The sequence below is a fragment of the Manacus vitellinus genome, unplaced genomic scaffold (genome assembly GCF_001715985.3).
Source record: "Manacus vitellinus isolate BGI_N305 unplaced genomic scaffold, ASM171598v3 scaffold_29_pilon, whole genome shotgun sequence".
In the NCBI taxonomy this organism is placed as follows: domain Eukaryota; kingdom Metazoa; phylum Chordata; class Aves; order Passeriformes; family Pipridae; genus Manacus; species Manacus vitellinus.
Window position 1 is genome coordinate 8,270,222 of NW_021940207.1, and position 12,693 is coordinate 8,282,914.

Here is a 12,693-nt window from a genome sequence, read left to right on the forward strand (position 1 = left end):
CGGCTTTCCCTTGGGTGAGGAAAGCAATATGGCACTTCAAAGAGATATTCCCAGATCTAAATTAGTTATATATCAGACATAATTCTGTTAAAGAAAGATTAGTTACTATGTGAGAGAAGCAGGGCCAAACCTTGTCTGTAATAGGAGTTACAGTCCACTGGGGTTTTCAAAAGCACCTGCCTGCACTTCTTGTGCCTACATTCCTTTACAAGCACAGCCCTGTTTCTCTTCAGAATGGAAGAACACAACCTGTGTTACTGAGCTGCTATTAGCACAGTACAACTAGAAATGATGGTTAAATGTTCTTATTCACAAATTTTTAAACAGTGTTGAAGTGAAAAAAGGAATAGCTGCTGTTTGGATACTGATAGAGATGAAAACAGCATCGTTCATCATAGATCTATTCAGTAAAATATGCTTTTAATCTCCAAGGTCGGAAGATAGCAGGGTTACACATAAGAACAGCATGTGTAAATATCAGACCCCACGAAACAATACTTTAGTGGTATTGACAGAACCCATAAAATAAAAATTTTGGACTAATCTGATTCCTACCAATATCAGGGAAATATGAATTTGGGTGACGTGTTTAATTTAAGCAGGAATTATCTAAAATATTTCTGTTCACAGACTAAAAATAATTTAATTGGATCGGCGTGCTTCCTCTGAAAGTAAAGTCACAATACTAATTATATATTCCAAATGGGATCCTATCCAGTATACTTATGCACTACAATGCGTTTCTTAAGTAAACCAAAACCCATCTTTAACCTGAAAAATTGATAAAAAATCCAGTAGTTCTAAAGTCAGATTTCCATTTCACGTGTAAGGAGAGCCCTCTAGTGGGATGAACTTTCAGATTCGACTCACGGAAAAGAGCAGTCCTTGTTATGCCAGTCAGTTAAATCAGGTATTTTCCCCACTTTCCTTACTAGCATTTTGTTACAACACAGTACAGTTTGTATCCAAAACAGAAGTCACCACACGACACACTGTGGTGTCATATCAACTGGTTTAAGTTTAGTTTCCTATAAAGCAGGCAATGCATCAGTCCCACAAACTCTGCTACAGGTTGTGTTAAGTAAAAACTGAGGCAAAAAGGTCATTGAATTCCTTTGGCTTTTCCATGTCCTTTACCACTAGTTTCTCTGCCACACTGAGGCCTGGGTCTACATTTCCAAGAGCTACTTTTGCTGCCGGCATAGTCACAGAAGCGCTTTTCCTTATATCCCTAGGGAGTTTCAACTCTAATTGCCTCAACATTTCTCTGTATGCTCAAGCGACATCTCTATATTCCTCCTGTATTGCCTCTTCCTGCTTCCACTTTCTGTGCTTCCTTTTCCAATTTGAGTTCAGCCAAGTGTTCCTTTTTCATCTACACCAGCCTTCTGCCCTACTTGCTTGACCTTCTGCATGTCGGGAGGTCTTTGTGATTTGAAGAAGCCACATTTGGAGATCAATCTGCTCTCCTGGGCTGGTGACATTAATACCCCAGGCTTCCATATCAACAGTGATATGGCAGCACTGATTCAATTGTATTGGGTAAACAGCAACTACAGAAATACAGACAAATCCAGGAGTGCCATATCTCAGCAGCAAACACCCTGACTGTCACTGCCATTTAAAGCTTAACCTCCTGCCACCCCTCAGGAAACCCCACCAAACTCAAACAAAAAACCCCCAAACAAACAAACAAAAGCTCCCTGATAAAGTATATCAGTATAGTGCTTTTCATTTTTCTCAGGTTCATTGTTCATCACTAACACTAACTTCATTATCTTTACATTTTTAAGTTAAATCTTGCCATCTAGATTCTTTTTGAGTTTATTAAAATGTGAAAGAAAATACCACAGGACAGCAGTTCAAGCTGAAAATGAACATTAAACCCACAAAAGTAAACTTGGAAATACCTCCTTCATAATCCTGACATTTAATGATGTGGATTAATTTAAACTGTATAAACAGGTGATATCAGTTTCCCAGAATTTTATAAGAACTCATCTTAGTTCTGAACCTATTGGTTAAAATTGTCTAAACTGGAACAGATTAACCGTACAATAACAACTCATAGAACCAAACTCCTCCCTCTCTTTCAGAGCTTTAGTTTCTTCAGGTGTGCTGGCATTTCTGTCTTCTCAGTGAGAAAAATGCACATAAGCATTTCTACTCTCTCAGAACTGAATTTGGTCTCTAAAGGAGATCCCAGCATGATGATTACAGTGTGCTGAGCTGGTTGTTACATCACATGGTCCATTGAATTCATTCATGCTCAAAAAGGAGGAAATATTTTCCTGTGTTGATGCAATGCCTGGAGACAGTGACATGAGCAGAAGTATCACAACTCTTGGGAGATTAAAAGTCCAGTTCCACTCAACTTAATGTATATTCATCATAATTAGTACTGTATTGTGATCAGTCACTAAAACAGGCTCCAAATCAAGGAGGGAAAAAAAAAACCAACCCAGACTTTACCTTCTGGATAGAAAGATGTATTCCAGTCAGCAGAAATTATTTTTAAAGCTATTTTTAAGCTAAGGGTAATAGCTGTAATATAATAGATATATAGATTATGTGGATTTATTTCTCTCACTAGAGACTCTGTGACCAATGTAGATGGAATACCAGCAATGTCGAATAAGCAATAGTAAAACCAGAGTTTGACCTCAGAAAGAAAGAGAACCTGCAAATAAACTGATTTCATAGGAATCAGTAGAAGAATAGATTTCAAAATACACTGTAGCCTGGCAGTTATAAACTGACCCTTAGCCCAGCACTGTGGGCTTAGTGGCCTTAAGTGGCCTTAGCCCACAGTATTTCCTAGGCAGTTGTGTATCAGAACAGGAGCTAGCAGGGCAGATCTTCTTGGCTGGAATGGATTAGAGAAGGATAACCACTTGTGATCCCACTAATCCTGTTCCAGTCTGTCTGGGGATTTTAGGCAAGCGAGCTGTGACAGAACATTTGTTATCTGTGCACTCACAATGTGGTTGATTTCTCAGTTTCAGAGTTGGCTTTGCTCGGTTTTTTAATTACATGTATAGATACACTTGTTTTCAGTGTTTGCTTTTACTTTTGGCTCTACTTTTCCTATACTTGCAGAATTGCCAGTGCTGCTAAAGCTTTGCATCTTTGCTTAGAATTCTCACTAACTATAATTAATTACAATTTTTACACTGTGCTCCTTTTCTGACTTTGTATTTTCCAAAGTGAGAATCCCTCTACTGATTTACAAGATTCTTCTTGCTTTCTGTTCCATCTTGATAGTTTCTATAAGAGCAGACTTCTACATCTGCCAAGCTAAGGGAGGAAAGGATTATTTTTCTGTGAAATGCGTAGAGTTGATAAGGTGAACATAGAAAATTAGTAAGAACTACCTCTTGTTCATCAAAATTACATGCCAAGGGAGATAAAGCATGGTATTATGAGAATTACCTGATGCACTGCCTTCCAGAAACTTTAATTTGTTTGGCTTTGTATTTGGTCTGTTAAATAATATTCAAAACACCCTCCCTGTGAAAACTTTCTTCATTTACCTGGTAGTCTATTCTGAAAGTCAAAATGTAACTTTCTATTTTATCAAGTTCCTTCCTTCTTGAATTACCATCTGCATTAATATTGCAAATATGATGCAACTGCTGCAATATACTGTTGTCCTATCTGACATGCAAACCAACCAAAACTTGGAGAGAAGTTATTCCACTTAGGAGGCGAAATTGGTGAGGGGTTTGGATACCACTGAAAATCTGGTTACATGTAAGAATGTGGAAAGACCTGAGCACAGAAAGAATCAAACAGATTACCTGGTAATATTGCCAACGCTTTTTCAAATGAGAACCTATTGCAAAACCTGATTAGTTTTTCTGAGGCTATACGGTTTTCCTGTGTATTCTTCATGGGTAGCTCTGCTTTCTCAGTAGAGCTGTTTTTCATCTAACTGAACTCATTCTTCTTTACAAAACTGTACGTAGCAAAAGTTTCCTGAAGAAAAACTGGAGAGGTGATTTGGTTTAATTTAGCTCAAGAGGTATTTGGCTCTGTGTATCTATATTTCTAATAAAATAATATGGCATACAGAGAACAATAATACAGCCATACCATTCAGCACAAAGTATAACAAAACTAACTGGATTGAAACTTATAATATAGCCTCTTCTATTACTTACAAGTTTCACATTAGCTCTTCTCCATGTATGAGCCTGAACATTTGGGACATCCCTCTGAGTAGCTTATAAGTGCCAAAATATCCTCAGGTTATTAAAAGCAAAAAACATTCTTAAGGTCCTGCACCATTTAGTTCCAATATATTTCCCCAATAACACATATATATAATTCTCACTTGCAAACATGCTGCAACAGATAGTTAGCTTGCCTTAATCATCCTATCTTTTGCATATTACAGATGGTGTACTGTAATAATTAATTAATACAATGTTTGAGGATGCAAAGAGAAACAACAGTTTTGGATGTCATTTCTGGATTGCTCGTAAGTGGCAGCTGTGATGGGTGGCTGTGGCTGGGAGCTTTGTCAGAATTTAAGCCCCAAGCCCAACACCTGCAAGCCTGGTAACTAAATCTGACATTCTGTTTTCATTTAAGCTCTGGCATGGTGCAAGTCACTGTAATGTGCAATTGTTTCATGAACATGCATCAGATTATCTTGTGAGATAGGGCAGAGTCATAACCCAATTTTGCTTCGGGAAATTAACACTTATGTGTTTCAAATATTTCATACTGCACCTACTCGAGCAGTAAGATTAAGAAACCCCTTTTTATTTGCTGAAAAATATGGGTTTGGGTAAATGCAAATAAAAAAATGAACTTGGTCTCCCAAATCTGAGGTAAACAATCTAATCACTGAGATTCTTCGTATAAGTGACCTCCTTTTACTGTTTCATGCTTCTTCTCCATTGATTTTATTATAAGTGCTTGCAAATTACCTATTTGACAGGGTAGAAAAGAACTCTGACTTTCATAGTAAACAAACCTTTGGTTTTCATTGCAAAAGATACTGAATGTGATTGTGTTCAATTGATCTTTTTTGCTTGCTTTTGATACCTCCACACTGGAGATGGATGATCAGACTCACAAAATTGAGGTCATTATCATTCTAAACTGTGAATATGACATCCACATCAACTCTTCATTTTTATTTTTTCTCCTTTATAAAGGGTAGAAGCCTTAGCTATTTGACTAACACTTTTTAGACAGTTGCATCTGTTGTATAATGAAATTGCTGCACCTAATTCCCTTACACATTATTTTTTAATTCAAAATACAGTATTGAATACTTCTCAAAAAGTACAGGTTACCACCATTATCCTTGCTTAAAATTGACTTGCCCGGTTCATTAGTTTGGGAAGTGTCATCTGGGCTTTGCCAACTTTTCATCTCACAGAGACTCCCTTGAAAATCCTTTCACAAATACAGTTTTGCCTTAACCAATGCTGACTGTGTTTGCAAATTATCAGGTAAAATTACAAAAAGAAAGAGAAAATGAGGGAAACACAAAGGAGAGAAGATAGTGAAAGAGTGGAGAGAACAGAGTGAAACCACTCTCAGATAGAGATGGAAAAAATGTCTGGTAAGCAAGGAGAAAGCATTAACTGAAAAAGAACTAGAAGGAATCAACTTTTCTTACAAGCTGAAAGAAAAAAAACTGAAAACCTGTAAAATGGGATGAAATTAGTTTATGCAGAGGACAGAGCTGATTGATTATCAAGCTAAAATTATTTTAAAACATGATAGATTGATTGAAGCAACAGTGCCTCCCCAAGAACACTCAGCCCTGAAAGTACTGAGAGTATGGACAGCTGGGTATTTCTGGTTTATTCACCTGTGACACATATCTGACTTGGAATAGGCTGTGTCCAGATTAGTTTGCCCCAAAATATTTTAAAAAATAAATTTTAGCAGACTTTAACATCAAATAATGAGAAGACTGTCTTTTTGTAATGAGAAGCAGAATTGATGTTTTTTTCTGATGAAGATGAGAGTTTATTTGGAATTCTTCCATATAGACATGCATTGCATCCTTGAGCTCAGATAGAAAAGCTTCCAGGAGGATTTGCTGTACATAGTTAGAGTATTTCTACTGTTTTCCTGGCCTAATTGAGTAAATGAAAACATGCAAACAGCAGAAACGATGGGGAGTAAATTCCACTGCATTTTGTTCCGTTTGATAGAGGTTTTTAATTACTTTTAATTCTAGGTAATTAGACCCTTGCTTTTACAGAGATCACTCTGTCTTCTGGCAGGTTCAATACATGTGCAATGCCTAAATCTTGAAATCCTTATTCACTGATTTGTTTTTTTCTTCTGTCTTTGCACCATAGTAAAGTGCCACCTGTATTCTACCTCACCTGCACTTAAACATGGGCAACTGGGAAACAGGAAAGATTTTTAAACTTCCGAAATGTAGTAAAGGTTTCTATCTCATTCTTTTAACATAATTTTTTCTGTCTTGAGCTGTCAAGGCAAAATATGATTTTTAGGATTCAGATTGTGCTATTAACTCCAGGGACAAACATTATGAACATGCACTGAGTTTTACAACAGAATTTTAGAAATTAAGAGAGTCTGAGGCTCAGAGGCAGTTTGTGCATCCACAGCTTGAGCAAGCGCAGTCCAGCGACACAACTGTAACATCAAAAATGAGACAGGGCAGCTTTAAGAGAGAAACAGGAAGCTGTAACTAGAATCCAGCTGAATTCTGAGCTGGGGCACTTTACTATGAGGCTGCAAATGGAACAGATGTGCTTGCTGTGAATTTCTGTAGTATCTGGACTTTTTGTACCAAAGGTGATAACACTTCTGTTCCTGTGATTTTTTTTTCTTCTTTTATTTTTCACATATTTTTCCATAAAGGGAATGAAATGGAGAAGTTGAAGAAATACATACCAGTGAAAGATGAAGATCAGTTTTATCATCAGGGAGCTGTGGAGCTGCTAGTCTTTAACTTTTTGCTCATTCTTACAATATTAACAATTTGGTTGTTTAAAAACCATCGATTCCGCTTTCTGCATGAAACTGGAGGAGCTATGCTTTATGGTGAGTAAAAATTCAAGTGCCAGCATAACATGGGGCTAGTTGCATATTTTTGATCAGGCACTTGAGATCAAGTGCTGACAAAGCTCAGAAAATGTGTGAATTAAATGTCATCAGCTCCTTAACTGTATGGCAAAATAATAATGTAGCAGCATCTCTCCTGAAGTAGCTGGAGGCTGCCTTGAGGAGAGAGCAATTGTCATGAGCTGGTTATCCTCAGGATGTGCATGTTCTGTTCCTCTGTGGTCCAACAGCCACTGCATGACACCTTGGGAGTTGGGGAGTTTGCTGTTTACCAAAGAATGAAATGTCCTCAGTGGCTTTTGTAACACTCAAAGATATTAGATTAAGGAGCCTTGTGGGTACAGACATGTTGTCTAATAAAGTTTAAATGATCTTTAGAATTTTCTTTTGGTTTTGCTCTATGCCTTTGAAAAACACAATATGATGAATGCCTCTGTCAGTCTTCTCTGAATGCTGTCATTGTGCTGTAAGTTCAGTTTGCCTGTCTAGTTCTAATCTTTCATGAAGTTTTGTCATGTTACATATCGCTTTCCTGTAGAACTTCCTGCATTGTCCCCGAGTACTCACTGGTTTAATGGTATACACTTACATGTATAATGATTTTTCTTGTCATTCTCTTACTGTTGTTTCACTTTGAGAGATGTGGTTGCCATTTCTCCTACCATAAAACGCATATAGGAAGGTAATGCTGCCACAATGGAAGATAGAAATCAAGAGCTCAATCATTACCCATCTAAATGCCAGCCTGTTCAGGCACATTCTGTGCACATAATATACTCTAGCAGTGTAATATCCAAACCTGACTTTGTTAAGATTCCATATTCTGAAGAATATTTGTTTATCATGGGACACCACATACAAAAAGTTTCATCTGAAAGCCTGCAACAGCAAAGGCAACTGAGCCCTACATTTTGAGGTAAATGTTTCATTTGCTATATCAAGCATTTTCAGGTGATCTCAGCATCTTTGGAGGACTGAAGCTGAAACTCAGTCTTCCTTGCATCCCTTAAAGCTGTTTTGTGTGAGACATTAACTGTACGAATTTTCAAGAACACAAGCTATTTCATCTTCTTGGCTCACTGTCTTCACAAGTAACTTGATACTTTAAAGGAAAGCAAGCAAAAAAGAAACTCCTGTATTAATCCAGTCACTGAGCCCCTAACACTTGAGTCTGTGGGATTCTTCATTCTCATCTGCCTTGCCTGTATTTTAAAGTTGTGGGAAAATATTTCTTTAATAATATACTGTTTTTCTAATCTTTAAATCTGTTACACACAGAAAGCACACTTCAACTGAATCCGTTGAGACTGAAATACACATCACATGACACTTATTTGGGACACTTTTTGTTGTCAGACATCACCTGGATTGTTGTTTAACAGTTTTATGAGGTACAAGTTACAAAACACTGAGAATACATTTGCTTATTGCATTTCTGTTAACATGTCTCAAAAGGAAAATCATGAGACAGTGGGCAATATATTCATTATGATCCACTTGTAAATTGCAATGTTTTCCTAAATACATGGGTGCCTCTTCTATAGTAGCTATAGTATACTATTGGGCTGTTTCCCATGTACAGCTGATAACATTTGTTGAAGATTTAGACAAAAGCCTGTCAAAACAGAAATGAAATATGGAGAAATACAACATAACACAAACCAGTATTTAATTAGAGTTTTTTCTGTCCTTTGGTTCTATTTTGCTGCCTGCCCAGGACATACTCTGCACATCATGAGGACAATGCACTCATATTCTTTTGATCAGTTCAGAGATTAGTGCTCCAGCAGGACAGAGCTTTTGAATTATTAAAACAGTCATGAACAAAGGAAGCATTCCTCATTATTGTAAATAAACTACCTGTTTAGTCTTTCATTATTTATGGCAATCTTCAAACAGGGAAAAAAGCTTATTTGTAGCATCCAAAAAGTTGATGATGTCCCTTTTATCCTTCAAAATTTTGGATATGGGTTTAGTTATCTTTAGCATTGTGGAATAGCAATAATGAAAAGAAATTGAAATTTCAGAGGTCATGAGAGAAGTGTCAGATCAACAGCAACAGCTTCAGGAGTAAATCTGTGTGGCACCAAGCACTGACAGTGAGTCAAATCCTGCCCTCACATAATTTTTGCCTTCCATATCCAAACAATTCTGATTTATACCTGTTCAATTCAAACTCAAAGTCTCGGTCCTACAGTTTGCTTTGCTCTTGCCCATTCAGCTATTCATTAGATATGTGAATAGCAACAAAAGAAACAGATAATTTGGTTTTGAGTGACAGAAGAATATGGCCACTTATTGCAGACTGTGCCCCACAGCATGACAGATGGGTCTGTATTTCTCATCAAGTGTGCCATTAGAGGTGCAGCAGTGGAGAGGATAGAGAAAATGAAGTGTGAGGAAGATCAGGAGAAAAAAACCACAGAAATACAAAAACAGGAAGTTTTACAGCTACTGCAAAGTGCTGAACAGCCACAAATTGAACATAGCCTGATAGAAAGTTCTATTTAAAGTACAGAACAAATAAAAGAGGGGGTTGGCTTTTTTTTTTCTTTTTTTGCATCAGCTTTGTAGGAAAATTCAGTTTTAGATTGAATAGTTCCAGCTCATTAAAAAAAGAACATAAGCCCATAGTGGAAAACTGTCCATTTAGAAACTTTCAGAACTGAGGTGTTTCAGCTCTACTTTTTTATCAAAGAAATGGTTCAACACTAAGTATAGCTATATTTAATTTCAAAGTCTTTCAGTAGTTACAAAGAAAAAAAAAACAAAGCATTTAACATAACCCAGTATTAATTCACAAAAAATAATTCAGCATGAATTCAACATTATTTCACAAAAAATTATGTGCACGTATGTGTGTTTGCATATACATTGCAAGGCATTCAGCTTGAAAGTATTTAAAGACTCAAATTATTTTGTTTTGAGACCAAACTGAAAAATCACTCACAAACAATAAAGAATACAGATTCACCTGTTTATTCATTGATTCCTTTATTTTCCTGTATCTCAGAGAGCAAGTTTCTCTGCACGTTGCAGTTTGGTTTGATAAACAGACCTCAAATAATAAATTCAACTCACTTCCTGATATCTGTATACCAAGGAGGCAGGTGGTTATGAAACAATAATTTTGTGCCACCCAGAAGGGGATGAACATCCTTTCTATGCATTATCAGCACGGTTACTGTACAAGAGCATAGTGAGAAATAGTGTGGTAGATTATAGACACAAACAAAACCAGAATTGTCACTTCTCTCAGATCAGAGTAGGTGACCCCTCTCATAGCACCACACCCTAGAAGATACCTCTTAGTACCAGTCAAGAGACAACCAGCCAATAAAACACTGAAGTGCCTGTAGCCACCTCCTGCAGGGCCTGGTGTCTTTAGATACCTCAGCCAAAAAAACATTAGGTGCCAAATTCCCCATATGATAAGTAAGTCATGGCACTTCACATTAGTGGGGAAATAGTCTAGAGCTACACAATGAAAAACTGGGTACACATATCCCAGTGCCTCATCCTCCCCAGAATTTAGGTATTAGACCCTCACAGAGAGGCCACCACTCACCTCTGATGAAGAGGCTAAAACGCTCCTGCAGGTCAGCAGCCAGAATTGAACATAAACAAAAAAAACCACCACCACTCCCATCTGTGCCTTTTATCTGCAAGGTTAATTAGCAATTTTGTTGGAATTGTTTTCAGCTAATTATCACCCCTAGGGAGTGTGTGATACCCTTTAGGTGGAGGTCAGCCTGATTGGAGATGTACCAGCTTTCAAAGTTGTGCTCTGTGTTGAACAGACTGGAAGGAAAACATGAAAAGGCTGAATGACAGAAGAGTCACTGGAGTGCTCACACAAAACTGGCTTTGTGTTGCAGTGCTTAGAGGGGCTTCCCCAAGTTTTGAGGGGATGTGTGTGACAGGTGTGCAATGGGAAAGCTGACTCACAGCAGCCCTTCCCCAGCCTCTTCTGAGGATCCCATTCAGCATGTTTGGAAATAAGGCACAGGTCAGATCTTGATTCAGCTTTGGTAGAGGTGTCTGATGATTAAGCAATATGATTCTTGCACTTTCTAAATCCAGTGGAAACAATTGTAGTTGCCTTCTGATGGTGAGTGTGTTCTGAGTAGCCCTAATTCTCAAAGGCAGCAATGGATGTAACAAGTCTCAGAAAAAGAGACCTCAATAAAATAGAGTACTACATTGTCTTCCTGCTTACAAAATTCATAATGAAGAAAGATTGCCAGGATTCAGAAAACAGTATGGGAAAATCATGACACTTGGGAGAAAATCTAAAATATTTGGAAAAACCTGCATCCCTGAGTGTCATTATTAAGGAAGGTGCTTAATAGCTGACTAGATAGAATCCTGGGGAAAGAACAGCCCTGCTTAGCTCAGGAGTTTAGCATCAGTGACTTAAGAAAACCCTTCCAATGTTCTCATCTATGATTAAGAATTTTATCCTGCTTCCACTGAACAAGCTGGAAAACCTGAATTGCCTTCAGTTGAAACATGACTGAGCCGTAGTTAGTGAGGTTTTGCTGCAAAATCTTCCTTCAAAAGATAGTTGAGCCTTTTTAAAGAAATCTGTAACATTAGTTACAGCCCTTCCTGTTTCACTGCTGCATTTAAATAAATGTGCTTAAAACAGGAATTAAACGAGGCCTTGGTAGGAAAATATCTTAAATAATGGGCAGCTGAGCTGAAAACATTTAAAAGTAGATTTGGACACCTAGAATATAAGATAGGTACTTTGTGCTAGTACACTCAAGTTTTGCCTTGCATAAGGCTTTGCATTTACAATTATCTACATCCTTAACTCATTGAAACTTAACTATTTGAAACTTTCATTCATGACAACCCATACCTCAGTGCAATACCTACTTGTGATGTCAGGTAACAGGTGCAACATCATTCCTGACTCATCTCCAGGGAATTTTACCTGCTGAATTCCTAGACTTACATGGTAAAGCCAAACTTTCTGTGTGTGCCACTGGGAAATCAGAACTATTTGTAGAGGAGGTCTGTTTTTACATACCAAAGTCATAGAGCTTTGTGAGAAAAACTTCATGATAAATTTTTTCTGCCATGAAACATTGATTGCAAAAGACAAGTTATTGGTCTTTTTTTCCTGGTAAATACATCCACATGGTATTTCCCAGTTTTTTTCCTTTAAATGAACTATACAGCACGCTTCAGAAGATACATCACAAAAGCATGACTTCAGTCTGGAAGGGGGAGTAGTGGAAAGGAGAGTACATTATACGCTTATTTAAAAATTAATTATTTCTGTTAGAATATGATCTGGACTCCTGAATGCTCTTATGAAATAAATGCTATATAATGATTTAAAGTAGAAAGTGCATTCCATAAATGATACACCTACTAAAATATTAAATACCCTCTTCCCTGATTTTTAATTCCCTGGAGATTTTATATAGCATCTTTGGCACATTTATTATTATTGCAGGAAGAATACAATCCCATTACTTACATTGGCTTTTGCCAAATAGTGTGTTGATGGCAATTGTCTTCATCTGAACCTTCTCTCGAGCTTTTGAGAATATTCTGAATCAGCCCATCGTTATGGATCCTGTCCATATTTTGTTCAGATTAATATATTTT

The 12,693-nt window shown here is 37.3% G+C and overlaps 1 protein-coding gene across 1 annotated transcript in view; it reads left to right on the forward strand.

The window, feature by feature from the left end:
• Positions 1–6,705: 6,705 nt before the first annotated feature.
• The window catches only part of LOC103759258 (sodium/hydrogen exchanger 9), a 73,226-nt gene continuing 67,238 nt past the window's right edge, over positions 6,706–12,693 (forward strand). The window contains exon 1 of the mRNA XM_018074813.2: positions 6,706–7,047. Within this exon, the coding sequence (XP_017930302.2) occupies positions 6,873–7,047 (175 nt within the window). The 5' untranslated portion in view covers positions 6,706–6,872. The remainder of the gene's footprint in view (positions 7,048–12,693) is intronic.